The following is a 27,571-nucleotide window of genomic DNA, read 5'->3' on the forward strand; positions in this document are numbered from 1 at the left end:
AAGACAAATTCAAATCAGTGTATCTTAGCAATTGTTGTTGTCACTAATATTATGTAGAAGGCAGTATGCCTCGTCCACACAGCACTGTCCTCAGACAGCCACAAGGTAACTGGGCTCCATAAAAGTCACTCCTACAGATATCAGAAGCAGTCTATTTCATTTTCAAGAGCAAATCCAGGTCTGGGAAAATTTTTTTCTTTCTTTTTTTCTTGAGAGAGCCTCTCTCTGTCACCCAGGCTGGAGTGTAGTGGCACAATCTCAGCTCACTGCAACCTCCACCTCCCAGGTTCAAGCGATTCTCATGCCTCAACTTCCCGAGTATCTGGGACCACAGGCCTGCACCACCACACCTGGCTAACTTTTTCATATTTTTCATAGAGACAGGGTTTTGCCATGTCAGCCAGCCTGGTCTCGAACTCCTGACCTCAAAGTGATCTGCCCTCCTTGGCCTCCCAAAGTGCTGGGATTACAGATGTGAGCCACCGCACCTGGCCTGGAAATTTTCTTTAGCTTCATTTAGTATGGTCAGCAGGCCAGACAGCCAGACTCCTCATTAGCACAGCTCTCTGAACTCCAAGTTAAAAGAAATATATTGAGTCTCAAAGCAACATTTCTACATCACTCATTCAGGATGGTGATCTTGGTGGGTGAGTGTTTCTCTTTGGTTTGATCCACAGGTCTCTGTGTCCCTGTGTCCTGAAGTTTGATGATAACTCAACAGAACTTGCCATGCTCATCGAATTCAACAAGAAGTTTCAGGTAAGTGGGGAAGGGGTTCTAAGACTTCCCAGAACTGCTGTGTGATCTGATTGCTCTGCCTAGAGAACATGTCAATGCCTAGGTAATTTTGACCCTGTATGGGCAATGACCATGGACTGGTTTGCTGATTTTAAAACGCCCTGAGACACAGCAGGGCTGCAATTTGGTTTGCTTGACTTGTACCACAGAGCCAAGTGCCTGAACGTGCCACTGAATCTCAGTTCCTGGTCTTTACATGAAACGAATGTTTCCACTTGTTCATAGACGAACGCGGATCATGGAAAGAAGTTTCAGAGTGGAAACTTCTATCCGGATCCAAACCCCGACTCTGCTCACTGGCTGTGGAACATTAGACACGTGGGCAGTGAAACTTCTCTGAGCTTCCAGCTCCTGGGTGGGAAATGGATGCTGAAACACCTCCCTCCCTGGAGGGTCTCCAGGGTTCAGTGAGATGAGGTGCATTCCCTCTGCCCTCCCCTCTGATAGGGCAGATGTTCTTGGGGAGCACAAGGAGAAAGGAAGTCAGGAGATGATCTCCATCTTGTGGGTGGTTCATTTTAGCCCTTTCTCTACCACATCTTTGACCGTAACAACAGACTCCCTTAATGATCATGAGTTTCTCCCCCACAAAAAAATTGTCCAGTCACTCGGAGAGGACAGTGGTAGGCCTTTCTTCCAAACTAGGCTGCAAACAGCTGCCAGAGTAGATCCATCCTTCAAGGAGTCCATGGACTCCATGGGGGCAGCACCACTTCCCTGCAGACCTTTTTAGGGGCAGCTATACCTGCCAGGTGTAATGCAGGGAAATGAACCTGTATTTATTATTCTCTGTGACCACCACCTAGCACTCAGGATGATTCCCCTGCTGGACTTCCTTTATTTATTTATAATGAGATAGGGCCTCACTTTGTCACCCAGGCTGAGAGTGCAGTGGCACAATCTTGGCTCACTGCAGACTTGACCTCCAAGGCTCAAGCTATCCTCCAGCCGCAGTCCCCCAAGTAGCTGGGACTGCAGGTGTGTGCCACCACACCCAACTACTTTTTGTATTTTTAGTAGATACAGGATTTCGCCATATTGCCCAGGCTGGTTTTGGACTCCTACACACAAGCAATCCACCCACCTCAGCCACCCAAAGTGCTGGGATTACAGACATGAGCCTCTGCGCCCAGCTGTACTTCTTTCTGCTGTGAGCAGGCACCTGTGACTGGGGAGAAAGTCCCCTGCCCACAACAGAACAGAGAAGGCAGCTGAGGTTATGGCCGTGAGAGCAATCCTGTTTCAATTGGGGTTATTTGGTGCACGCAACCAAAGTTCATGGAGTTTCCAGCTAATTTAAGCAGATTTAATATGTACACAGAATCCCTAGCAGAGCTAGAGAGCTAGGGTCAGGAGCTGAGCTATCAGGAATCGTGGAATGATAAAATCCTAGGGGCCAACCCGTAAGAATCAAAATCAGGGCTGGGTGTGGTGGCTCATGCCTATAATCCCAGCACTTTGGGAGGCTGAGGCAGATGGATCACTTGAGGTTAGGAGTTCAAGACCAGCTTGGCCAACTAGTGAAACCCTGCAAAAAATACAAAAATTAGCCAGGCATGGTAGCACACACCTGTAGTCTCAGCTACTTAGGAGGCTGAGGTAGGAGGATCATTTGAAAGCAGAGGTTGCAGTGAGCCGAGATTGCACCATTGCATTCCAGCCTGGGCAATATAGTGAGACTTTGTCCCTCCAAAAAAAAAAAAAAAAAAAAAAAAGAATCAAATTCAGACCACAGACCTGGTCCAGGGAAGACATCACAGACTCCAGTGTCACTGCTGTTTCTAGGAGCTGGATGCAGCCGCCACCTTCAGCAGAATGGGTGCTTTGCCATCCCTGGCACAGGCAGTGATTGGTGAAGCCTCAGCTGGTGCCCACACCTTGGCTGCAGGCGGGGTTGGGAAAGCAGCTTTTGTCTTTTTCAGCCTCCACAGTGGGAGGCAGGCTGCTCCCTGTGCAGTGGGGTCTTCAAACTAGGAAGTGGGTTCAGATGCTGAACAGCCAAAACGGAGGAGAAAGATTCACCGACATCACCTTCCCAGCCTCTGCAGACAGGCCAGTGGTTCCCACGGCAGACTGCCCACCACTGAGGCCCTGCCTGATCTAGTGTTTTGGAGATCCCACATGCCAGCCACATGTGGCCGTCACGCCCTCTCTGAGAATCATCTCACACCCTACTTCCCACAAAAGCTACGGCTCTCATCACTCACCCTGGAGATGATCATTCCTATCAATAACCACAGTCAGTTACTTACCACTGGCCATGTGCCAGGGACTCTACACACTATTTATTTCCACTACCAAAAGGTGTGTGGTTCCACTGTGAGCCCATCTGGCTATCCCCAAAGTAACCGGTAGCACTGGAAGGGATTTAAGAGATGGCCCAGGACTCACCCAACATCCTCCATTTACTAAAGGGGAAACAGAGAAAAGGGAAGCACCGTGCTGGAAGTCACACTGCTAGTTCGCAGTACCTCACTTCCTTCCCTTCTGAGAGACTACCTTCTCTCCTTCCCTCATGCCTTACTCAAGGCAGACACTGGCTTGGGAGGTCAGACTCGAGACATTCCTGGCCTGGGAATTGACCCTGGGAAAAGACAGTGTGTGGTGTTTTCTGAAGTGACCCCATTAATGTTCCCAGGTATGTAAGCCTGACTTCCCTCTCCAGCCAGAGTAATGGCCCCAGGTGGCAGAAACCCTGGTGAGCAGTGGAATGGCTGAGTCAGCCTACAGTGGGAGCCAGAACTGGGGTAACAGGTTTTCCTAGAAGTGACCCCAAGCAGAAGCTGTGAGGGTTACACAGATCTGAGAGTCTCCGGCACACATACACCCTGCACAGGCAATGTAAATATACACTCAATTTTGATGCACTTTTGATTTTCCTGGACAAATGTAGGACAGAAATAAATTGTTTGGATTATTCAAAATGTCATTTAACTAAAAACCACCCCTCAAATCTTTAGTCAAAATAGCTTTAAAAGAAGTCAAGCTGGCTGGGCAAGGTAGCTCACACCTGTAATCCCAGCACTTTGGGAGGCCGAGGCAGTCGGATCACCTGAGGTCAGGAGTTTAATACTAGCCTGACTAACATGGAGCAACCCCGTCTCTACTAAAAATACAAAATTAGCTGGGCGTGGTGGCACATGCCTGAAATCCCAGCTATTCGGGAGGCTGAGGCAAGAGAATGGCTTGAACCTGGGAGGTGGAAGTTGCAGTGAGCCAAGATCGCGCCATTGCACCAACCTGGGCAACAAGAGCAAAACTCGATCTCAGAAAAAAAAAAAGTCAAGCTGATAGACTTTTCTTATCTATCCTTTTTCACAGCCTAGTTCAAATAGATGCAATTGCAGCAGAGTTTGGGGCCAGGGGTTAAGATAAAGGCTGATCTAAAATGTAAATGATCTAAAATGTAAAATTTCAGTTGCAATTTTGCTCCAGGTTGATTTCACTCAACAGTCAGATTCTGCTTAGTTCTGTGTTGGGGAAAGAGATCGATCAAGGACTGAGCAGATGCACAGAGGACTGCCTGACCTCCATCCCCTTTTCCTCCTGCAGGAGGGGACCCACCAACTGATTGAGAGCGGCCGATACGACACAAGGGAAGATTTTACAGTGGTTGTGCAACCGTTCTTTGAAAACGTGGACATGCCAAAGACCTCGGTAAAGAAAGCAAGCATCGTGGATAAATAGAATCCACAGAGAGTGTGTGGCTCTTTCTGAGTGTCATTTATATGATCCAGCGTGTCTATAATGGCCTCTCTTTTTCTGCCCGGTGAGCAGGAGGGATTGCCTGACAACTCTTTCTTCGCTCCTGACTGTTTCCACTTCAGCAGCAAGTCTCATGCCCGTGCAGGCAGTGCCCTCTGGAAAAACATGGTAAGGTGGCTGTGAGAAAAATACATCCTCCCTCTGGTAAGAAAAAGACTCAAAGGTCCTCCTTGACGTAGGAGGCCCATCATACATGCCATGTGATTCTGTGCACAGCAATGATAAATAAACCCCATCTCCTTCGTCCTTCCCTGCCTCCCGCACCCCTGACCTGCATCCTGAGCTTTCCACCTCTTCCTCACTCCCCATCTCCCTGCTTCTTGGTTTAGCTGGAACCTGTTGGCCGGAAGACAACATATCATAACTTTGAAAACCAGATCAATATCACATGCCCGAACCAGGTAGAGTGGAAAGTGCGTCCTTCCAGGCTCCGGCTCCCATTGGGCTTCTTGGTTCATTTCATCCCAGGCCCTCACCCTCACCCCCAGCTCTGCCTACCCACCCACCCCACTTTATACTCCAGGGTTAACTGCCCCAAATGCCCCATCTGGCTGTACTGAGAGGGATGACCACTTGATCTCTGCATGGCCGGGAGCACTCACACACGTCTGGGCTGGAAACAGCTCTTTGGGGCGGGCGAGATGAGCATGGCAGCCACATCTACCTGTCATTCTGAAAGCTGGGAGCAGTGGAGAACTTCACAGGCAGATGGGGCAGAAGGATTCCTTGTCTTCACATAGCCCCTGCCTCTATGGCAGAGGGGCAGAGTGAGGAACCGGAGACCTAGAAGGATATCTAGTTGGTGGTGAGGGATGGGGGGTGTAAATTGGAAGCTGGAGCTAGGGAAGGAAAAGCAGAACAAGCCCTACATTTTTACTCACAAGTTCTCAGAAAGACTTTCTTGGAGCTCTGCAGTGGCTGCCCCCAGCAGCAGTGGCTGCTCCTAGGCTGACACTGGGAACCACTGTGCAGGGCTTATGTGAGACAGGACCAAGATCATCTGACTTTTCTTGCTTGGGCAGGAAGGGATCTTGGCCACTGCAGGGTGGGGTATGCATGGAGTGGCAAGGGAGCCCGGGGAGCAGAGACAAGGGCTTTTTCCAGCAGAAAGAGGAGCATGGTTGGAAGAGGGCAGGGTGGAAAAAGAGAGGCCACATAGCCATCCTCAGCCAGCCACGCGGGAGGTGGAGGAAGGCAAGCACATTCCTGGAAGCATGAGTTTCTGCTCATTCTTTGCACTGGGTTCAGGTTGCAGAGAAGGCCCCCCTACATCCCAGGGGGGAGTCACCCTGGCAGAGAGAGGCCAGGCTTGGGATACAGGACAGGGAGGCTGCAGCTGTTTATGCCAGGCCGACACTTACTGAGTGCTGGCAAGCAGAGAAGCAAGCAGAATTTGCTGCCGTTGCATACCCCTTCTCCCACAGGTCCGGCCATTTCTGAAGACCTACAAGAACAGCATGCAGGTACTTGCGTCTTGCTTCCTCTTGGCTCACCGAGCAATGCAATGGGCAATGCCTGGGCTGGGACAGGCCCACCGGGCAGGGTGGGAAAACGGGCAAGAGTTCCAGATGGCCATAAAGGCCACCCACCTGACCTTCAGATGGAGTAGCGGGTAGGGTAAATACCGTGGATAGCAGCTGGAAGGCATCCGACCAACCCAGTCACAGCTTTACCGAAACATAAGTGACAAGAAACCCTCTTCCTTGTAAAGCTAGTGCAGAAGCAGGAGCTGGTGTGGGGTGGGGTCATTTATTTCTGCCCTGAGTCTTGCACTGGATGGTGAAGGGGTCTAAACTAGATGAGTGGACCTCGACCTGGCTGATATGCAAGATTACCTAGGGAGGCTTCTTCAAAAGCCTGTTTGAGCCCACCCCCCCAACTCCAGGAGTAGGACCCAAGAATCAGGAATCTGTATTTTTCTTTTCTTTCTTTCTTTCTTTCTTTTTTTTTTTTTGAGATGGAGTTTCGCTCTTGCTGCCCAGGCTGGAGTGCAATGGTGCAATCTCGGCTCACCACAAACTCCACTTCCCAGGTTCAAGCGATTCTCCCACCTCAGCCTCCAGGTAGCTGGGATTATAAGCATGTGCCACCACATCTGGCTAATTTTTTGTATTTTTAGTAGAGACAGGCTTTCTCCATGTTGGTCAGGCTGGTCTCAAACTCCCGACCTCAGGTGATACACCTGCCTCAGACTCCCAAAGTGCTGGGATTACAGGCTTGAACCACCACGCCCAGCCAAGAATCTGTATTTTTCAAAGCTCTTGGGATACACCTGATAGCCAGTTTTTCTGGTCCCTTTCAACTCTGAGATTCTGGTATTCGTTCTGTGTCCTTAGGGTCATGGGAGCTGGCTGACATGCAGGGACAGAGCCCCTTCTGCCTCGCCCCCTACCTCAGGTAAGCCCCCTATGGCAGACAGGACCCAGGCCCCTCCACAGGGGCTCCTGTGCCCGTAAGTCCTCTCACCTGACTTTTCACACTCACTCTATGGCACAGTGACGGCCAGTGCTTGCCACCTGTCTGGTGGTTACCTGGGATGAGTCCCGGTTTGCACCACTCTAGCTGGTGGTGACACCATGCTCAGCAGGCACCAAGGCACCTAGGGCCAGAAACTGTCTCCTGCCCACCTGCTTCAGCCTCTTAGAGGGAGCACAGGTGGAGGAGCCCTGAGAGCACACCCTTGGGTGGCTCAGCCCAGAGGTGGGCCCGAGTCCCCAGGGGAAGCTGGCTCTGTGGCCCCAGGCTCTGCAATCACTGCAGCCTACAGTAGGGCCTGGAAGATTCCCTAGGCTCTTCGGATCTGGGGGCAGGGAAAGGCCTAACATGATTATTCTCAGACTCTTGGTGGAAAATTCAGACCCCACCACTAAAAGGGCTGCACGTCAGGTCCTGCACCTCGTCTTACATGATTTGATATGCCCGTCCAGTTGTGCACTCAGGCCATGACTGGCATCTCCCATGACTCCCCTCCCTCCCGCCTTTCCCTCCTTACTTCCCTCCTTCTTTTCCCTTTCCCCTCTCCTTCTCCCTTTCTCCCCTTTTCCTCTTCTTCTCCCTCTCTGCACCTCTCTCCCTGTAGGTCCAGAATTGGTTGTGTCTTAAGGGAAAATTGTCCTCATATAACTTCCTCCTCCGTGGTACTGTGCACACCCAGCCCTGCATGGCCCAGTGCATGTGCAGATTGCATTTCAGATCTTGCCTGAAGCCAGAGGCACTAGACTGAACTGCAGCTTCCTTCCTGCAGCCCTGAGTGTGTCTGTTTCTTTCCAGTGCATGCCCTGAGACCTGCAGACATCCAAGTTGTGGCTGCTCTGGGGGACTCTCTGACCGTAAGGACTCTTGGGCCCTGGGCGGTTTGGGGATACCTAGGCCAGCTCCAGGTCCCAGTCCTCTTAAGAGCCAGCATGCCTCTCCTCTTCTCTCTTATTTTGCCCCTCTACCTGGCTTTGTCAATCCAAGAGCATGCCAATGACTTGATTTGTGGCCACCTTCTCAGACAGTTGTACAGAGGAAATCTTTTTCAGGACTGAGCTGAATTGTCTCAGAGGGCAGAGGTTTTGAATACCCAATAACACTTTTTTAATGTATGTAAAACTATGTGATTTTGACTCAAGATTCTACTAAACCCCCTTGTGTAGGTGCTCTTTTTCCTTTGGATTATGCTTTATAATCAGCTGAGACCTCACATCTGTTTCCTCTTTGCATCTGCACGGAAGGCAGCAAGGACTCCTTAGTTGTGGATAAAGCTCTGCCCCTAACTTCCAAGAAAAGGAGCTATTTTACTATCCCCAATCATCGTTTCCAGCAGCACATCTAAGACCTTGAGAATACCTTATAGGATGCCCCAGAGGGAACGAGGAGAAATGTGAGGCTTAGGAGAAATCACCGCAGTCGCTTAAGTCAATGAGCTCTCTCATCATGCTGTTAAAGAACTTAGTGGCATAACGCTGGGAACGATATTAGCAACGCTCTCTCATGTTTGTAAAGCACTTGAGAGTTTTCAAAGCGGTTTTTACCACTGTAATCCAATTTCGTCCCCAAAACGTCCCCTGTGAGATGAGCAGGGCCTGTTCTCAGCTTGGTGAGGAGGCAGCTGAGAGTTGGGGAAGGCACACGGCCAGGGAGGAGGATGGAGACTTAGAGCCGGGGCTCCTGGCCGGGTGTCTGCTCCCACCGCGTGAGTGCATAGGGAAGCCGTCTTTGGAAGCCCTGCACTGTCACAGCCTCCCTGTTCTCTGACTGGCTAATTTCCTGTGGACTCTGGTATGTTTTCAAAGGCTGGCAACGGAATTGGCTCCAAAGCGGACGACCTCCCCGATGTCACCACACAGTATCGGGGACTGTCATACAGGTAATGTTAACCTTCGACCTTTCTCAGGGCTCCCCCCACAACAGAGAGTGGATGTGGCTTTGTCTCCTATAAATATGTGAATCCCAGAGGTCAGAGACTTGGTCTGGAAGGGATTTTCAGAAAGAAAAACCTACATATTTCTGCAAAATGTGAATATTGGGTGAGTGGAGAGGATATTTTACTGTTGATAATCTCTTTTTTTTTTATTGTACAGAGAAAGTAGTAAACCAGGTTCTTATCAGACTCCTGAGTCAGCAAATCCAACATGAAATGCACCAGAAAAGCACCAAATCCCTGAATCCTCACCTGCCCGCTTGCGTGTATACGTGTACACGTGGTGTTCCCACATCTCTGTTTACTGTCTTATGTGTTTATTCATGTTGTCTTGTAGTCACGTGGCTGCCTCTACGTACATGTACACATCTGCACAGAAAACCTGTGAAACCCAATGCACACTTCAAGACACAGTCACAATCAGCCAGATCTTGAAAGATTAGCAAATAGACAAGAGGAAAGGGTGAGAAAGGGCATCCCGAACACACAAGTGGAGAAGGTCAGGGTGTGCCAGGCGAGCAGTTGCGAGTGGGTATTGTCAAATTTCTTTCTTTCCTAATAAAGTTCTCATTCTCAAAGTAAGCGGCCAGTAGCTCAGAATTTACCTGGGAAAACAACTAGAATGAAGCTGGCCACGAGGGGGCAGCGTGCTGATGAGCGGTGGAGCCAGGAGAACACCTTTGCTGCCGCCTCCCTTTTCTTTTTTTTCTTTTAACTGTCTGAATCAAAGATTTTTATTTATTCTTCTGCCAAACACAACTGATTTTCATCTACAATTATTTTTTAAGGTAAGAAACAGTAAGTCAACTCAACAAAGAGCTGGGGCTCTGGGCCCTGGGCTCTGGAACGTTATTACACAATGAGAAATGCAGGCCCTCAGGGTGGGGTCTGGTCAGGCTGGCCGCAGCAGGGCGGGAACGTGCCTCAGTGGGTCTTCCCCAAGAACGCGCTGCAGCACCTGACACACTGCTGGCACACCGCCTCAAAGTCAGAGTCATTCCCATAATAGGGATCTTCAATAGTAAGTTGTATTTGTGGATCATAGCTCCCAAGTAGTGCAATTTTAGCTCTACAGGTTTTTTTTTTTTTTTTTTTTTTCCTAGCTCTGCAGGTTTTAACTCGATTACTTTTTCTATTCAAATCTCTCAAATTGCTGTCATCCATACATAGTATATAATCAAATGTGGCAAAACCTTCTTTGGTAATCTTCCGGGCAACGTGGTTCATGAGAATGCCATGCCTCTTTGTGCGCTCTGCCCTCGGCAGTCAGGGGGGTTCCCGCCCTCATACCCGGAAGTCGCCGCGCTGTCTGCCCTCCAATTCTCTGCGATGTTTTGATCAGTTACAAGTTGCCTGAAAACTGCCTCTGCAATGGGTGATCGACAAATGTTAACCAGACACACAAACAGCACGGACTTGGTAGCCGGCTCTGCCACCTTCCCGCATGCAGAGGGGCCAAGAGACCGCGTTGTTCTGCACAGTGTCGCGGCGCGTGCGCACCTTTTTCTTTTGAATGAATTTGCTTCTCGGGGAAGTGACAGGGAGCAGGGAGGGCGTGATCAGGACCGTGAGGCTTCTCTGGCCAGACCTGAGCAGAGTCCCAGAGAGAATGGGTTTCCAGGGAGGGAGGAAGTTGCCATCACTCAGCCTGTAGCACCCACAGCAAGAACCTAGGGTGTCTTTAGCGTGAGGATTTCAACCCCTTAAGAACAGAGGTCATTGTCTTCCTGTGACAAGGTCCCTGCGTTTCCACAAGTCCTTGGCCAGGTACCTGGTCCTAACAGGCTGCCATGGACAAATCAGAGCCTCACTGACTCACCACTCTGCTTCTAATGAGGCTACAGTAAAAAGAAAAACCAGAGAGAGAGCAGAGCTTGTTACAATCAAGAAAGAGCATGAGATCATGGCAGCGGCACTTGGCCACAGCTAGAGAAGGCAGTGACCTCACACTGTAGCATGGGAAAATCGAAAATAAAGTAGACAAACCACATTGCGGGTGACAGATACGTGACATGCACCAGGTGGGGCAACCTGGGGAAGTGAGGCAATGAGCCCAACTTTACAAACAGATTGACCAGCCGGGCTCCTGGGATTCAGATATGAACAGGCAATATCCTCTACTAAAAGTTTATCTCTGCAACGATGGGAAAATTCAGCCATTGCTCTGTTTCTTCCTACAAGTGAAGTCCATTACAGCCTAATGTCTCAATTTTCTAAGGCCTCAGGTTCAATGGCTGCTGTCCCTTTAAACCCTTCATTTGTCCTAAATGTTTCAAATAGCTGCTCCCAAATGCATGTGTGTTAAAGATGGAAGCTCGCTGGGCACGGTGGCTTAGACCTGTAATCCCAGTACTTTGGGAGGCCAAGGTGGGTGGATCACCTGAGGTCAGGAGTTCAAGACCACACTGGTCAACATAGTGAAACCCCATCTCTCCTAAAAATACAAAAAATTAGTCGGGCATGGTGGCACGTGCCTGTAATCCCAGCTACTTGGGAGGCTGAAGCAGGAGAATTGCTTGAATCCGGGAGGCAGAGGTTGCAGTGAGCCAAGAAGGTGCCATTGCCCTCCAGCCTGGGTGACAAGAGCAAAACTTCATCTCAAAAAAAAAGATGGAAGCTCCAGGTCAGGGTCTGAGAGACAGTTTGACACTTGGTGGAATACATATTGTGTCTCAAGTGTTCCACGGAACATTATTAACTCCAGACATGTTCCTGAAGAAGGGAAAATCCTTTGTATTTGAGGGGGAAACATTGTAGCCTTCCTCTGGGGAATTCATGAGCATATTAGCATATTAAAGGCTCTGATAAGCCCTGCAATGCAGAAATCTGTTTAAGTTTTATCTGTTTAATCCAATGTTTCCCTTAATTCCAGAACTTTTTCTTCGTTCATAACACCTGTTAACATCTCCTGGAAAGTGTTTGTATAGAAGACTGATGTGAGAAAGCAATTTTTGAGCCATTATAGCTTCTAGATTGGAAAAACTAGGCAATTAATGTTACTGGGTCAGTCAAGAATGGAATTTGAGCCTCTTCCCCATAGGAAACAAAGTGAAAAGAGAGAATCTCATGGGTTTTGAGGAGAAGTAGACCCAGAATTCATGGGGGGTGGGTGGCTGTGGACAGGACATGCAGAAGAGGCTTGGCTGTGAATATTTCCAAGGCCCCTTGACCCGTGAGATTCTGTAGTGAAACGTTCCAGCTTTGGCCAGCTTAGCAATGTGGCGGGGCCAGAGGTCTTGAGAACATTGCCTTTTCTTCCATTGAAATAAGTTTTCTTGTTTGGGACCATTCAAAGGACCAAAATAAAATTTACTTACCAAAAACTGCCTTTGTTTTATTAACTAGGGGTTTATTCTCACATGACTGAAACTCCTTCAACAAATGTTATTGAGCATCTACTCTATTTTTCTGTACACTTTAGGTGACAACAGATGACCAGAGCCCAGCTATTGAGCTCATAGCGTAACATAAATCATATTCATCTGAAGGGTTTAAGGTGGACTAGCTATTTGATATGGGTCTGTTTCCTTTCATGTTCCACATAGTTCTGATCAGAATGAGAGTTGGAATATTTTTGCACTTTTGTATGTATCTGTCATAATCCTTTTCTTCTCCTGGAAGTTTTCACTCTAAAATGAAGTCAGGGAGAGATTTTCATAGCCTGTTGGTCTTGATCAGCTACCATACTTGTTTTAAAATGAAGGTATCTTTAAACAAGAAATTACAGTAGGAAATACTTGATGTGTTTGTGTTTGCATATCTATGTTTATATCTTTACTGAAGGAGAAAAGGAGGCAGAATTAGAACACAGTGATTGGCAGAGGTATATAGACTTATAATTTCTTTTTCAATGTAAAATATTCTGATTGGGTGCCTTTAGTCCAGAGGAAGAAGGATCACAAAGCAGCAGCTTCATGCAGAGCTGGAAAAGAATCAGACACTCATACAAGCGCCCATTCACTGGGCAAGTTAGGCTCAGACATCTAACGGGAAGGTGGGGAGAGAGAACTGAGTGAAGGAGAAGGGCAAGATTTCCGGCATCTGCCTTCTCTCCACCACCCGGATTGCTTGCAGAGCTGCTGACTTAAGCCCTTGATCATGCTGGCATGCAACAGTCCACTTCATTCCAAGCATTCCTTGAATGAAGAACAATGAGGACCCATGGCCTGTCCCTTAGAAGTCTCTGCTGGTGGGCTGGGAGCTAAGGCCATGTTCTTAAAATCCATTGGACTGGAATAACATGCTAGGATTCAAAAAAGAGACACAGAAGAAAACAGTAAATACTATATATATGAATATCAGATTTTGTTGAAATAGAAATACTATCTTTTCTCCTGTGTGTCGTACTCAATAAATGCATGAAAGAAAACAAAATACTTAGTGTGTGGAAGTTAGATTAAATGAAAATTACATGGGGCATGGAAAGTAGGAGAGGCCACCCTTCTGAACCGTCCATTGGAATTTAGCTGACTACTGAGCAGAGAAGAGCTTACCTATTCTCCAAAGGTTTCCGGCTCAAGCTGGGTTTCAGTGACCTTTAGCAAGTTAAGTAACCTCTGCGCACCTCAGTTTCTTACTTGGTAAAATGGACATAGTCACCTCTACATCATTGGCTTGTTGGGAGATGTGGAATAACAGACATAGAGAATCTAGTGCATGTCTGGCCACATAGTATATACTCAGCTAAGCATTCTCCCTCCTGCCTTGGTAAAGCAGCTCTCTCATCTTCAAATCCTGGGTTCAGTAGGGAACCAACATGTTAGGGAATTCAAAATGTTCTCGGAATCTCTCAAACACAAAAAGCTGGGTCTGGCCCATCTCAAAGGTGCTGATGGGCACTGAGAAGGGTGGGGCTGCTCTTCTGTAAGGTTTCTACATTGATTCAGCCAGTCTCTCTCTCCCTCTTATTCACTGGCCTGCTCACTCCCTACAGTTCAGGAGGGGACGGCTCCCTGGAGAATGTGACCACCTTACCTAGTAAGTAGCCACCAGGGGCTTGAATCTGTCTACCGTTCCATCCATCTGGCCCCTCGGATTCCTGAGAGTACCTCCCAGCTAAGGCACAAATGGCATTCCCTTATGGCTCACCATTTAAGTAGGAGGCAGGAGGCAATGAACAAGCAGCCGAAGTGGGTAGAATAAACACCAGATTTAGAGCCTGAAGATCTGGTTCAATCCCTGGCTCTCTGATATACTGTCAGGTGACCTAGGGCAAGTTACCCAATATTCTTAGCCTCAGGTTTCCCCAACGGGCCCAGCAGGTGCTGAGACAAAGTAGGTAGTGACCCTTCAATGCACTGTGAATTGTCTTTAAAAATGTGTGTTTTTTAAGTGAGACGCTCTTGCCACCCTGGCCCACCTAGTCATCAGATCATTAGGTCATTTCAACTTAAGGAGGCCCCAGCTTATGTCCGGGACACACACTGCCTCCCTGCCTCTCCCCAGGAAGCATGAGGATGATAATGCAGCCCACTTTGGGAACCTAGATCCCATGGGACCAGAGAAGCTATCCTGGCTTTCTGTTCTGAGCTGTCTCCTGTTCACCCTCTCCTCTTCCAGATATTCTTCGGGAGTTTAACAGAAACCTCACAGGCTACGCCATGGGCACGGGTGACGCCAATGACACGAATGCGTTCCTCAATCAAGCTGTTCCCGGAGCAAAGGCTGAGTACGGCATTTGGGGAGGGAGGGAGGGAGCCTGCAGCGTAGGGAGTGGAATGCACACAGTACCCTTGAAGATCATAGCACTGGCCTCTATGTGCAAAGGGGACACTTGTGAGGCTCAGGACACCCTCTTCCCTGCTGCCCCTGTGACGAAGGTCATAACAGGATAGAGAGCCTGTGGCCTTGGAGAGACATGATGACCCCACGGGTGCAGCTCCTGGCCTTGCCTTCGTGTGCAGCATGTTCTAATGATTGGACAAATCTACTAACCTTATCCAGTGTTTAAAACTCACCAAGGCACACGGTGCTAGAGAGATCCACTCTCCTCCGAACTTCACAAGTGGCAATTCCCCAGAAAGATCAGAGAGGGCCAACCAAATGGATGGGGCAAGCCTTCTGCCCTAGAAGTATCTGGAGCAATGAGTCATGTCCCCTCCCTACCCCTACTATGGAGCTAATAGGAAATGGAATAGAGAAGCCCAGAGGTAGCCAAAGAAGAGCAGCTGCCCAGCCTCCCAGGGGTGTCTCCAAAGGGGCTCTGGAGGCCCCGGCAGCCTAGGTCTTCTTGTTCTGTGGAGCTCCTGGCTCAGCCATCTGAGCCTCTGTCACATGTCATCTTCTTGCTCAGGCCCATACTTTCTGGTTGAGTGGTGTGGCCCCCAGACCCACTCACTCAGCCTGGAAAGATTCTTGGTAATAGAAACAACTGGGGACAGATGGTCCCACTACCATGTCCTGGGAGGTCACCTTGCTGTGGAGCCATCCCACTCAGGTCCGTAACAAGGCCCTGAACAAGTGGAAGTGGGGCGCTCAGGTGCCTGAAATCTATTCCTTCCAGAAATTATAATTTTTTTTTTTTTTGAGACAGAGTCTCATTCCATCACCCAGGCTGGAATGCGGTGGCACAATCTCTGCTCACTGTAAACTCTGCCTCCCGGGTTCAAGTGATTCTTCTGCCTCAGCCTCCCAAGTAGCTGGGATTACAGGCCCCTACCGTCACGTCCAGCTAATTTTTGTATTTTTAATAGAGACAGGGTTTCAGCATGTTGGCCAGGCAGGTCTCAAACTCTTGACCTCAAGTGATCCACCCAGCCTCCGAAAGTACACGGATTACAGGTGTGAGCCACTGCACCCGGCCAGTTTTTATTTTAACTTGGGGTTTCACTCTGTCACCTAGGCTGGAGTGCCATGGCATGATCTCAGTTCACTGTAACCTTTACCTCCCAGGCTCAAGCAATCCTCCCACCTTAGCCTCCCTAGTAGCTGGGACTACAGGCATATACCACCATATCTGCCTAAGTTTTTTTTGTATTTTTTGTAGAGATGGGTTTTACCATGTTGCCAGGGTGGTCTCAACCTCCTGGACTCAAGCAATCCACCCACCTCAGCTTCCTAAAGTGCTGGGATTACAAGTGTGAGCCACCAGGCTTGTCATCTTCAGTAAATTATAACCCAGGCACGTGGAGAGCACATGTGACTCCCCACCTCTTTCTGAAAGAAGCATTTAGATAAGTTTACAAAAGAAAAAATAACATACAGGTAAGAGAGAAAAACCCCAGCTATTGGAGGAAACAAAGAGGAAGCAACCGTGTGAATATGAACATTTTTACGGTTATTATGTTGGAGCATCAAACTCAGCTTCCTAGCAGCCAGAGTGAAAAGAGGAAGCATGCTAAAAGTTTGATGGGTCCAATTTTAGGATCTAAACTAATCTTCCAGAAGAGATGAATGCTTTCTTAGCATGGAATCCTAAAAGCCCTTTTGCATGTGGAGTCTCAGAAAGGAGATCATGAGCAATAAATATAATTGGCAATACCTTTGACTGCAGCTGCAGGACAGACACATCATTGGCTTCTCAAATGGTTATCTGTTGTAAGAACTTTCCAGAAGAGGCAAGTAGCTCCTGGTCTCTGAGCCTCAGGATCTCCACCAGCTCATGCAGTGAGGACGATACTGTCGAAGCTTCTAGTTCGGGCCCTCTAGGAGGAAAACTGTGGTCACTCTTCCTCAACAGACAGATGGGTTTTCTCTCTTTCTCAGGGATCTTATGAGCCAAGTCCAAGCTCTGATGCAGAAGATGAAAGAAGACCCTGTGAGTCAGATTTATGGTTATTCCTAAACATGAATTTTCTAACCCAAATGGAGTTTGTCTGCCATGAAAAGCAGTGAGCCCCATGTTCTTAGAGGCATTCAAGCAGTGGTGGGACAGCCCCCGACAGAGGTCCTATGGAGGAGATTGTGTCAATGGGGAGAGGCGTGTTGCTGGGTACAGTGACACCGCATATCCCTCCTGTTGCTAAGATTCTGTGGTCTAGAAATAATCCTCTGAAATCCCTTCAGTTCAGAGATGCTGATTGCATTATTTCAAGTGGGCAAGGATGTTTTAGAGGGTTGAATGGGTTTCCTAGGGCGGGGATATTTCCATTTCCTTGTTGGAAATTATCAAGCCTTTTCCTCCCTCCATATAGAGAGTAAATTTCCATGAAGACTGGAAGGTCATCACAGTGCTGATTGGAGGCAGTGATTTATGTGACTACTGCACAGATTCGGTAACAGGGGCCGGGTCCAGGCTGACTTGCTATCCCTAACCTTGCCCAGTGCGTGTTGGAGATCTTCTTTGAGAACAGTTCCTAAAACCAATCCTAGGATTATCCAACTACACCTATGTCAGCACATATACACATCCTCCCTCTCTCTCTCTATCTCTCTCTCTCACACACACACACACACACACTTCTTACCCCACCACCCTCCAGGTTCTTGGCACCAACCATGTCCCAGGTGGTGAGGTAGCAGGTGGCAAATGTATGGTATTTCTACTCCTCTCTCTCATAACTCCCAAGAATTCAGAAAGAGGAAACTGTAGACCCTAAGCAGCTGGAAGGAGGAGTCTACTTTCTGCTCCTGAACCAAAGCTCTGGCTGAAGGTTCCAGTCTTCCCACTGGCCCATCTTTGACAAAAGCAAGTAGTCAATTGTTCCACTCAGATTTTGAAATGGTGAGCTGGCCACAGCTGGAGGCCAGAGGGGAACACGTCCTTAGGGCTGGAGCCAGAGGGAAGTTTAGAACTGTCCCACTGTCCTCACACCCTAACCAACTCCTCCTCTCTCTCCTTCCTACCTCTTTCTAGAACCTGTATTCTGCAGCCAACTTTGTTGACCATCTCCGCAATGCTTTGGACATCCTGCATAGAGAGGTGGGTGGGGGGCTCCCACAAGCTGGTGACAGCTCAAGCAGGGTGAGGGTGAAGGTGGAGCGGGGAGAGAATGGGAGAAGAATCCCCTCCTCTCAAGAAGACCGCCAGGGGCAGGGGCTCCTTCCCTTTTCAGAGGTTGGGGTCTAACCCCAAGGAAACCTTATTTCATGTGGAATCAGCCCAGAGGGTCTCAGGTCTGAAGAAGGGAAGGCTAATGTATCTGGGCTCACTACATGATGGTCGAACAGGGATGATCTCTTAGCCCACTCCAGGAGGTATCATTGCTGCTGCAGCCCCTTTGGGTGGCACCGGTGGAGTTGTGTGATGTATGGCCTGTAAGGCCCTATGAGGTAGCCCTGTATAGACTCCTCCCCAGAACTCAACTCCAGAAAGACCAAGCTGGATTGCTAAAGGACCCCATTCCTCAGGGCGCTGAAACAGCCCCAGGAAGAAGCCCCCAGAGCCCCCCTCTCATCCGCAGCGTTTCTCTTAGGTGCCCAGAGCCCTAGTCAACCTCGTGGACTTCCTGAACCCCAGTGTCATGCGGCAGGTGTTCCTGAAAAACCCAGACAAGTGCCCAGTGCAACAGGCCAGGTAGGCAGGTCCTGGCTGTCCCCAGGCTGGAGACGCCCTCACCTCCTGGTCTGGCCCATGTGCAGCAGTGATGCCTCAGGGTCTTTGTGAATTTCTCTGTCCATGTATCCAAGTCTGCAAAGGAGGACATGTACCAGAACAATCCCCTTCTGGGAGGCTGGAGCCATGACTCCCCTGTTACCCCACCTCAGGTGCCCAGCAGGAACGTCTATGATACCAGGGAGTCACGGGGAAGAGATCAAAGTTGGGACAGAGGCTGATGTTGGAGAGACAGGCTAGCCCAGGCTGTGAACATGGGCAGTGGTGGTTAGGGACGTAGACCTATGTGGTCAAACTATAACAGAAAGCAAAGAAAAGGTATGGACAACTCAGTTACCTTTAGGGGAAGAAGAGAATTAGAATGGACACAGGGAACTTTAAATTAGGGGAATGGTTGGGTGTGTGTTTTATCATTCTTTGTATCTTACGCATCTGTTTACTTAGCAAATCTTACAGAACTTCCTGCGTGCCAGGCATTGTTCCAAGTGCTTTAGAAATCTCTCTTTTAAGCTGGGCGTGGTGGCTCACGCCTGTAATCCCAGCATTTCGGGAGGCCAAGGTGGGCAGATCACCTGAGGTCAGGAGTTCAAGACCAGCCTGGCCAACATGGTGAAACCTCGTCTCTACTAAAAATACAAAAATTAGCTAGGCGTGGTGGCACATGCCTGTAATCCTAGGGGAGGCTGAGGCAGGAGAATCGCTTGAACCTGGAAGGCGGAGGTTGCAGTGAGCCAAGACCGCACCATTGCACTCCAGCCGGGGCAGCAGAGTGAAACTCTGTCTCAAAAAAAAAAAAAAAGGCAGTATCTCTTTTAACATTAAGTACATTTTATGGGTGTGAAATAATTCATAATAAAACCAAAGGGGACACAGTAGGGCACTCATGTGAATGAAGGAGAGGTCTGAGGGTGTGAGCATCAGAGGCCCCAAAATACAAGCTCCAATACCAGAGGATGCATTTTCTTTTCAATTAAACACTAAATTTTCACCCAAATTCATTTGCTTAGCTGAATCATCGGTTGCAGCCCCAGCACCTGCAGCCCGACGCTTGTGCTCTGCTCTTACGAGAGGGTGCTCATTCCCACACAGGCGCCCTCCCCTGGGCCTTCTCCAGTGCGCATGTCAGGCGTGAAGCCTGCCCCTGAGCACGTGCACCAGAGCCTCAAGGCTTGAGTCCTCCTAAACAATGGCGGGAGGGAGCCTCTCCACCCCTCCCCTGCACCTGGGCAATCAGAACCAGGCCTTGATGGAAGCCTGGGCTCTGGGGCCTCCTGCCTTCCCCTCTTTGTGCAGCATTTTGTGTAACTGTGTTCTGACCCTGCGTGAGAACTCCCAAGAGCTGACCAGGCTGGAGGCCTTCACCCAAGCCTACCAGGTAAGACAGAGAAGGGCACCATCCTGTGTCCTCTCTCCCACGCTCACTCTGACACACACCCCAGACCCCCAGCAGAGAGGCACACAGGGAAGGAAGAGCTGGTCAGGGCTTGCAGGAACACAGGGAGCGTCCTGGGTCCCTTTCTCTGTCTCGTGTGACTGTGGTGTCTCAGGCGCCCTGGTTGGAATCATTACAGTAGGATCCAGGTGGAAAAGCCCTCATGGCCCAGCTACCCTTGAGGGCTTCCCCCAACTCCTGGCTGTAGCCCTGGATGCCCCATGAGACCACCTTTCCCTTTCCCACGATCTCACTTCAAAGGCAGGTCCCAAGCCTCTGGAGGTTCTTCCCAGGTTTTTATCCCGTTTGGGACTTCCTGCCTAGCCCTTCAGAGATAGCAGTCCACTTACAACCAAAACAAAAAGGTGACCCAACCCGTTTCCAAATTCTCTGGAAAGGGACTTGCCATCAGGTGCGTTTGTGTTCTCAAGGGACGGGCTGAGTCAGCCTCTCCATCCAGGGAGATGGGCTGCCCGCCACCCCTGCTCTGGCCTCACTGGGCACTGGGCCCACCCAGAGCCTGTGCTGAAGAGCCTGTGTGTGTGTCCCCAGAGCAGCATGCGTGAGCTGGTGGAGTCAGGCCGCTATGACACGCGGGAGGACTTCTCCGTGGTGCTGCAGCCCTTCTTCCGCAACATCCAGCTTCCCATCGTGGCGGTATGTCCCCTGCCCTCACCATGGCACTCTTTTAGAGGAGGAAATTCAAGGCAGAAATGCCAGGTGCTTCCATGAGCATGTGTAGAAAATGGGAAAGACACAGGTCTCCAGAGGCCGTGCCGGCAGGTTCAGGCTCCCTGAACGCCTAAGCGGCATCCTTATGTGCAAGCCTCCTGTGACTCCCGTAACAGCCTCCACTGTGCTGAGCACCTGCTAGTGCCAGGCACTGTGCTTCCCACAGATAAAATTGCCACCTCTGCCTTTGGAGATGAGTGTGATCGTCCGCATGGAACAGAGGTGCAGAGACATGAAGCGTCCTTCCTAAGATACTTAGGAAATGAGGGGCAGGGAGGCCGACAGGAACACGGTCAGCTGCAGATGATTAGCCTGCTGCCATGCACGTGGTCTCTCTTGTGTGCAACTCTGCAGTTCTAAGGGAGCGTTCTGGGGATTCTCTGTTTCCACCCGGGGCAGAAGAGATCTGTGACTGGGCCAGGTGAGGACTGAGGTCTGTTTCCCTGGGCCGCCATCCCAAGAGCCTCGCCTAACAGGAGGGAAACTGGAAGGAGAGCAGCTCTATGCACCCCCAGCACCTCCAGATGAAGAGGCTGGAGTCAGGGCACCCAGCTAAATAGGCCTTCCCCAAGGCTTTGTTCCCTTCTCCCCACCAAGACCACCAGGACCAGCAGACCAAAAGCTGGGAATTAGCTTTTCCCAGCTGGCCGGCCAAGACTCTCCCTGGAACCAGGATCCTACTCCTTCATCCACAGCATGGCCTCGGGCATTATATGAATGTGACTAAAAATAAATATGACACTTTTCTAATCAAGTAAGGGGCAATTGTAGGGTCAAAAAGGAAGGTTGGGGGTTGGGGTCACCCAAAACTATCCTTTGTGGGATTGCTCTGACCTCTCTCTTAAGGTGAGTGGGCGCTGTAGGGGCCAGTGACCTGGAGCACTCCCAGGGGAAGAAGGCGTTGAGTGGGCAGTGCAGGGGCCAGGCCTGCTGGCAGCAGCTCCCTCTGAATCCACAGGATCTTGAGGGGGTATCTTGGTATCTTTCAGGATGGGCTCCCGGACACGTCCTTCTTTGCCCCAGACTGCATCCACCCAAGTCAGAAATTCCACTCCCAGCTCTCCAGAGCCCTTTGGGTCAATATGGTAAAAATAAATGGGATGTCCTTGTTTCCTGGGGTTCTAGTCTAGGGCAGAGCACCAGCCCCTATAGAATGGAGCCTGCAAGTGAGGCTGGCACATGTGTAGACATCGGTGCAGTTGGGAATGTGAAGTTCAACTGCACCCTCTCCTCAGAGCTTTAAACTCTGATGAAGGACCTCTATACAGAAAGGCAAGGCAAAAACCCCACATTCATTCAACTCTCCCTGTGTGCCAGCCATCGTGTTAGGCAGGTTAAGCCATGTTATCTCATTTAAGCCTTTCCACATCCCTGCTAGAAAAGCATTATGAGTTTCCAAGGAAGCTACTCCCAGAGAAGCTAAGCAACTGGCCCAAAACCCCACGGCTGGCAACGGGCAGAGCCAGAAGCGAGAGCCAAGCCCCCTGAAAGCAAGTTCTGAGTTTTCCCCACCGCAGGATGCTGCCAGGGAATGTTCACTTCCACAGAAACAAATTACTACACCCGTGTTTCTCTTTTCTTCCCTGATCAGCTTGAACCACTTGGAAGCAAAACAGAGACCCTGGACCTGAGAGCGGAGATCCCCATCACCTGCCCCACTCAGGTAAGAGGGGAGGACCTGCCTGGCTCCCCTCCACAAACCAGGGCACACAGCTCACCCTACCCACTTCATCCTCCACCATGGCTTCCTCAGTACCCATCTTGCCCCTTTACTGAGGCCTGGGAGATTTGGAGGATATAGGGGAGTCCATGAGAATGGACAGGAGAGGGGAGACGAAAGTGCGGCCGCCTTGGGGAATGGGAGAGGCAGGGAGAGGAGGCCTGGGAGAGGATCCCGTGAGAAAAGTGGGCTCTTGAAAGAGGCAATGGGGATGCCAGGAAAATGGCAGGGAGGCTTCTTTTAGCTGTGGTGTCTGGGGCAGATGAAAAAGCCTGACTGCAGGTTAGAGGGCCCAGGCAGGAGCAGGCAGGCTCAGGAGCTGTGGTTGGAAACAGGAGAGCCTGGATGGGGAAGATTCCACAAGGAGAGCATCACAGAGGACAGCAGCAAAGGGCAGAGCCCAGAGCTGGATGGAGGAGGGACGAGGACGGGCCTGTGAGGACCCGGCAGCTCCAGACTCCTTTTAAGGAGGAATCTGTGAGTGGTTGTTAAGCTTGACTTCAGGCCTGGGGTGGGGCAAGTTCTCGGCCACATTGTCTTCAGCCCCTGTTTCTAGGCCCTGTCTTATGGCTTTTTAACCAAATAAGGCCAAGGCCAGAGAGCCTTCAGCAGCAGTAAAAGCAGAAGGCCCGACCCAATCTGGGAGGCCGCGTTTCCCTCCGAGGTTGGTCACACCACACTCTCCCACCCTCCCTGCTGGGGACTGGACCTGCAGCCCCCTACATGTCTGCTGGGAATTCTGAGAGAGCAGGCACCCCTGTTCGCATCCATGCTCCCTGTCTGCTGCCTGCCCTACCCCAGTCTTGGGCTCAGGCTCAGTCTGTGCCATCAGCCCCATCAGGAGAACAAGACTGGCAGGCAGAAGGGATGAGAAGTGGAGATGGTCGTAGCACAGGGCTCAGTTGCTGGGTCTTGTGCTCAGAGCTAAGGAGATTGTCAGATTCTGCAACAACCAGTACAACACGGATGCCTCCAGTATAGACGGTCAGATGCTGGGCAAAGGGCTGCCGCAAAACCCTAGCGGCCCCTACTGTGCCAGGTGTAAACTCTTTACCTGCTTTCCTAAGGATGTCCAGGGGGTTAGAGGGGAGAAGTCAGGGAACTTGGATAGTGGGAGCATTTGGGGACTCAGAAATACCCACAATAAACCATACTGTAGGTATTTCAGTATTTTAACCGCTCATATAGCCATACTGAACATCAGTCATGGGAGACCCTTTCCAAACGGTCCATTCCCCTTCCATTACATAACAAAAGCAGCCATCATTTGCAATTTCTTTCAACGAACATGTATTGAGCACTGAGTTGGAGCCTAGGCGCTGGGTCAGGGAGAGGCCTGTCACCATGGGCTTCAAGCCAACCTCTTCCGGGCTCTGCCCCAGATCAGGCAGAGAGCCCCGAAAAGGATGCTGCTCCACCCAGCAGCATCTTAAGCCACAGTGGGCTCAGCGCCTCCCTTTTTAGACAGAGCCCGATTGAGCCACTGCACGGATGTGCAGAGGTGAGCAGATCCAGCCTCGTGGAACCAGTAGAAGCCCAGCCTGGGTGAGGCTGTTGCTAAGCAACCTTGGAGCCCATTCTGAAAGGGTCCATCTGTTGGCCAGCCCAACTTCACTGCATTCTGAGCATTCTGCGTTCCCCGGGTCCCATCTGCTCCCTCCCATGTGCCTTGGAGCGATAATAAAAGTCCACCAGCATCTCAGTGTGAGCTGACAGGGGCCAGGCAGCACATATTTTTGTCCTAGATGTGTCTAAACATAGACGCAACAGGCGACAGGCAGAACGCAGTGGGGAGCGGGAGGCAGGAGGCCGAGATGCTTGTGAGCATGAGCTTTCCCGGCCTCCTCCCTTCTCCCATCCCCAGTCTAACTGCTCAGACATTCTGCGTGCCAGGTAGGGCGACTTCACAGCACTCCATGGATTTCTGTGGTACTTTCCAGTTGGACAAATTCTTTCACAGCCATTCTGTGGACTGAGCCTATACCCTTCCTGCCTTCATGGGCTCTCTGCCCACTCCTTTCCTAACCCCAGGGCAGCTGGCTGAACGCCTGGTCCTTTTTGCAGCTTTCATTCCTCTTGGCTTCTCTGAAGTACTTGTCAAAGGTCACCACCTCCCCCTTGAAGTCCCCTCCTTCCTGGGTTTGTGGACACTAAATCACCTTGATTTTTCTGTTTTTCTGGTCGCTGCCTTTAATGGCCCTCCTCCTCCCTTTTCTCAGTCTTGAAAATGGAAACATTCTTCAATTTTCATGTCTCCGCTCTATTTTCTTTCCTTTTTAACTCTCTTTTTGAAACAGGATCTTGCTCTCCCAGGCTGGAAGTGCAGTGGTGCAATCATAGCTCACTGCAGCCTTGAAGCCCTAGGCTCAAGCCATCCTCCCACTTCAGCCTCCCGAGTAGCTGGGACTACAGGCGTGTATCACCATACCCAACTAATTTTGGGGTTGTTGTTGTTGTTTTAGTGTAGATGTGGTGTCTTGCCATGTTGCCCAGGCTGGTTTTGAACTCTGGACTCAAGGGATCCACCAGCCTCGGCCTTCCAGAGTGCTGGGATTACAGGTGTGGGCCACTGTGCCTGGCCTGTTTTCTTTTCTCCGTCTCCACATCCTCTCACTCTGAGACTTCTCCATTTCCAGGATTTCCCATGAAATGTCTGTGTGCCAGATTCCTCAGTCTCTCAGGCTGTGTCTCCATTTCTTCTTTCCCAAACTCCAATCCTATATTTCCAACCTTTAAAATACGTTTCCCCTTGGATGCTCTATAGGGTACAAGGTTACCCAAAAGGCAGATTAATGTATGATCAAGCAGGAGTGGGGCTGAAATAAGTTCATGTATCACACCCAATCTTTTCTCATGAGAGAAAGCAGGAGTTTGTTAAATTTCCTTAAACATCATTTGTGGTTTAGCAGTATTTCTAAACTGAATTACATATAAGGGGCATTGCTATCTTTTTGATGCTCAGAACTTCTAAATCTAATCCTGCCATGACCCCACCACCATCTCAAGCTTAATATTCACTCAAAAAATAATTTTCTGAGCAAGGAATGTCTAGATAGGAACAATTCTTTGTCTTCCCAAACTCTCTGCTCCCTAGGAGTTCTCTATTTCTGTCACTGTTATTGGGGTTTTCAAGCTCGGCAGGCATGAAATGTCAGGGACCCTATCTAATAGGATTCTTCCTAGTACTCCAGAATCTAATAGGATTCTTCCTACCTTCCCATTCCCACTGCTTCTGCAGGGGCTCAGATCCTCATCACTTTGTGCATTAAAGGCAAACTAGTCCCACCTCCCCACCGTGAAACAATAGACTTACATAACGTTAGGTTCTCAGTGGGGAGGGCCTTAATCATCTGTGGATGCAATCTCTCATAAAATAATGGAATTCTGCCACATCCTTCCCAGGGCATCCCTATGACCTCTGATTAAATGTTGACTTTTTTTTTTTTTAAGTTCCTGGATACATGTACAGAATGCGCAGGTTTGTTACATAGGTATTCATGTGCTGTGGGTTTGCTGCACCTACTGACCCATCATCTAGATTTTAAGCCTTGCATGTATTAGGTATTTGTCCTAATGTTCTCCATCCCCAAATGTTCACACTTTCTTAAGGTGAGCTTTCAAACCACCTGAAATCAGTATAGGTAAAGAACCAGCACTGTTTTTTTAATAGTGATGGAGTCTCACTCTACTGCCCAGGCTGGTCTCAAACTCCTGAGCTCAAGCAATCTTCCCACGTTGGCCTCCCAAAGTGCTGGGATCACAGGTGTAAACCACCGCGCCCAGCCAGAACTAGCACTTTTTGAATGGAATAGGATAGGAAAGCTCATAGGACATCCCATGAAACACCATTATATCCTCCTGCCTCTGACTGCCACCACCCAGCTGAGAGTCATCTCAGTTCCAACCACTCATTGCACACACAGCTGCCAACACCTGCCTCACATGTGTATTTCTCCTTGGACTGTGGCCCCCTGCAAGGTGGTGACTGTACATCTGGTTTGATCCAACCAGACAGAAGAGAAGAAAATCACCCCTCCTTCCCCATGGAATGTTACACCTAGTAATGCAGCCAGGATGTTAATGGCCCTGTCCCATGGCCACTGACTCACGTTGCTGACTCACATCAGGCAGCTGTCTGGGCTTTGCCTCCCCTGCCACCCACTCCCCCCACCGCCCCCGGCAGCCCACACCATCTTTGCATGGCTGGAACTACTAGACCGGTTCCTCATGCTACCATTCAGTCGGCCCTCCCTTCTACGAGAGCTCCAAACCCAGCCTTCAAGCTTGACTCCAGGCTTTAAAGCACTCTGAATGCATGCACCAAGTGGTCAATGGTCAATAAACCCAGCTAAAAACAAGCAAGCCCAATAAAACCCAACAATAAAAACAAGACCAATAAAACGCAGTAAAAGCCCATTAGACAAGAGCATAGGAGTTGAGGGGGAAAAAGAAGGAATTTAAAAAAACAACAACGAAACAAGCCCTGGGGCCCCCACGGCTGCCTGTCTACCACCACCCTGGGCTGTGATTGTACCTGCCCTGGTCTCGGTCTGTACCACATTCCGAGGTCTCCTTGACCTCTGGCCCTTTAGCTGTCTCCCTTTCCCCAATCTCTAGAGCTTATGATCAAATCGATTCAATGAAATACATTCTCCAGTTGCACTCACAGCACTTCCAAAAAGGTCAGGTTTGTCTTTTCCTGAGTGCCTCCCACGCTGGTCACGGTAGGACCGGCTCCAGGCCCTGGACCCTAAGCCCAGTCTGGGCTCCTTTCAAGTGCGGGGAGAATGCCACTGAGTCTCGTCTCTGGGGACCCTCCATCTCCATTTCTTGCTGCAGTTCCTCAGCAGGTGCTGCACTTAGTGGCCACGCCGTTTTCTGATGCGTCACTGCCTCAGCCTCTCAAGTCTGTCTCCCAACCTGAGCCGGTTGTGAGTCTTTCTCTCCTCCCCTCATCCTGGCACCTAGAAATGCTCTCTAACGCTTGAGCTGCTCAACCAGCATGGGTCAGTTATTTATAGAATGCTCCCAGATCGCCTTCCTCTGTTGGTGACTGTTCAGGGAATGCTTACTATGAACTCGAGACAAGCCCAAGTAGCTACACGGCCCTGCAACCATAAGCCCTCTTCCGTCTCACAGGGTCGTAGCCAGTCGAGGGCTCACTTCTCCCCCTTGGCCCCGAGCACCTCTCCCTAAAAGGATGTCAGTTACAAGCCCATGTTTCAG

At 50.0% G+C, this 27,571-nt stretch overlaps 1 protein-coding gene, 1 long non-coding RNA gene and 1 pseudogene across 2 annotated transcripts in view; 1 reads left to right on the forward strand and 2 right to left on the reverse strand.

Annotated features, from left to right (window-relative positions):
* Nucleotides 1–27,571, forward strand: part of PLB1 (phospholipase B1) — a 119,918-nt gene that overhangs the window by 57,668 nt on the left and 34,679 nt on the right. Inside the window, exons 21-38 of the mRNA XM_032301369.1 lie at nt 678–759; nt 4,351–4,455; nt 4,576–4,671; nt 4,893–4,964; nt 5,988–6,026; nt 6,900–6,960; nt 7,834–7,892; nt 8,841–8,914; nt 13,902–13,945; nt 14,528–14,636; nt 16,673–16,724; nt 17,101–17,181; nt 17,763–17,828; nt 18,322–18,422; nt 19,755–19,836; nt 20,446–20,550; nt 21,615–21,710; nt 22,217–22,288. Coding sequence (XP_032157260.1) covers nt 678–759; nt 4,351–4,455; nt 4,576–4,671; nt 4,893–4,964; nt 5,988–6,026; nt 6,900–6,960; nt 7,834–7,892; nt 8,841–8,914; nt 13,902–13,945; nt 14,528–14,636; nt 16,673–16,724; nt 17,101–17,181; nt 17,763–17,828; nt 18,322–18,422; nt 19,755–19,836; nt 20,446–20,550; nt 21,615–21,710; nt 22,217–22,288 — 1,396 coding nt within the window. The remainder of the gene's footprint in view (nt 1–677; nt 760–4,350; nt 4,456–4,575; nt 4,672–4,892; nt 4,965–5,987; nt 6,027–6,899; nt 6,961–7,833; nt 7,893–8,840; nt 8,915–13,901; nt 13,946–14,527; nt 14,637–16,672; nt 16,725–17,100; nt 17,182–17,762; nt 17,829–18,321; nt 18,423–19,754; nt 19,837–20,445; nt 20,551–21,614; nt 21,711–22,216; nt 22,289–27,571) is intronic.
* Nucleotides 9,689–10,527, reverse strand: LOC116566808 (annotated as a pseudogene).
* LOC116566809 lies at nt 12,710–27,439 on the reverse strand. The gene is made up of 3 exons (XR_004276016.1): nt 27,013–27,439; nt 16,513–16,697; nt 12,710–13,211 (listed from the first exon to the last, which is right to left on the reverse strand). It is a non-coding gene; the product is annotated as an uncharacterized LOC116566809 (long non-coding RNA).

This window comes from Sapajus apella, unplaced genomic scaffold, assembly GCF_009761245.1.
Source record: "Sapajus apella isolate SASKATOON/1434 unplaced genomic scaffold, GSC_monkey_1.0 scaffold44, whole genome shotgun sequence".
NCBI classification, from domain to species: domain Eukaryota; kingdom Metazoa; phylum Chordata; class Mammalia; order Primates; family Cebidae; genus Sapajus; species Sapajus apella.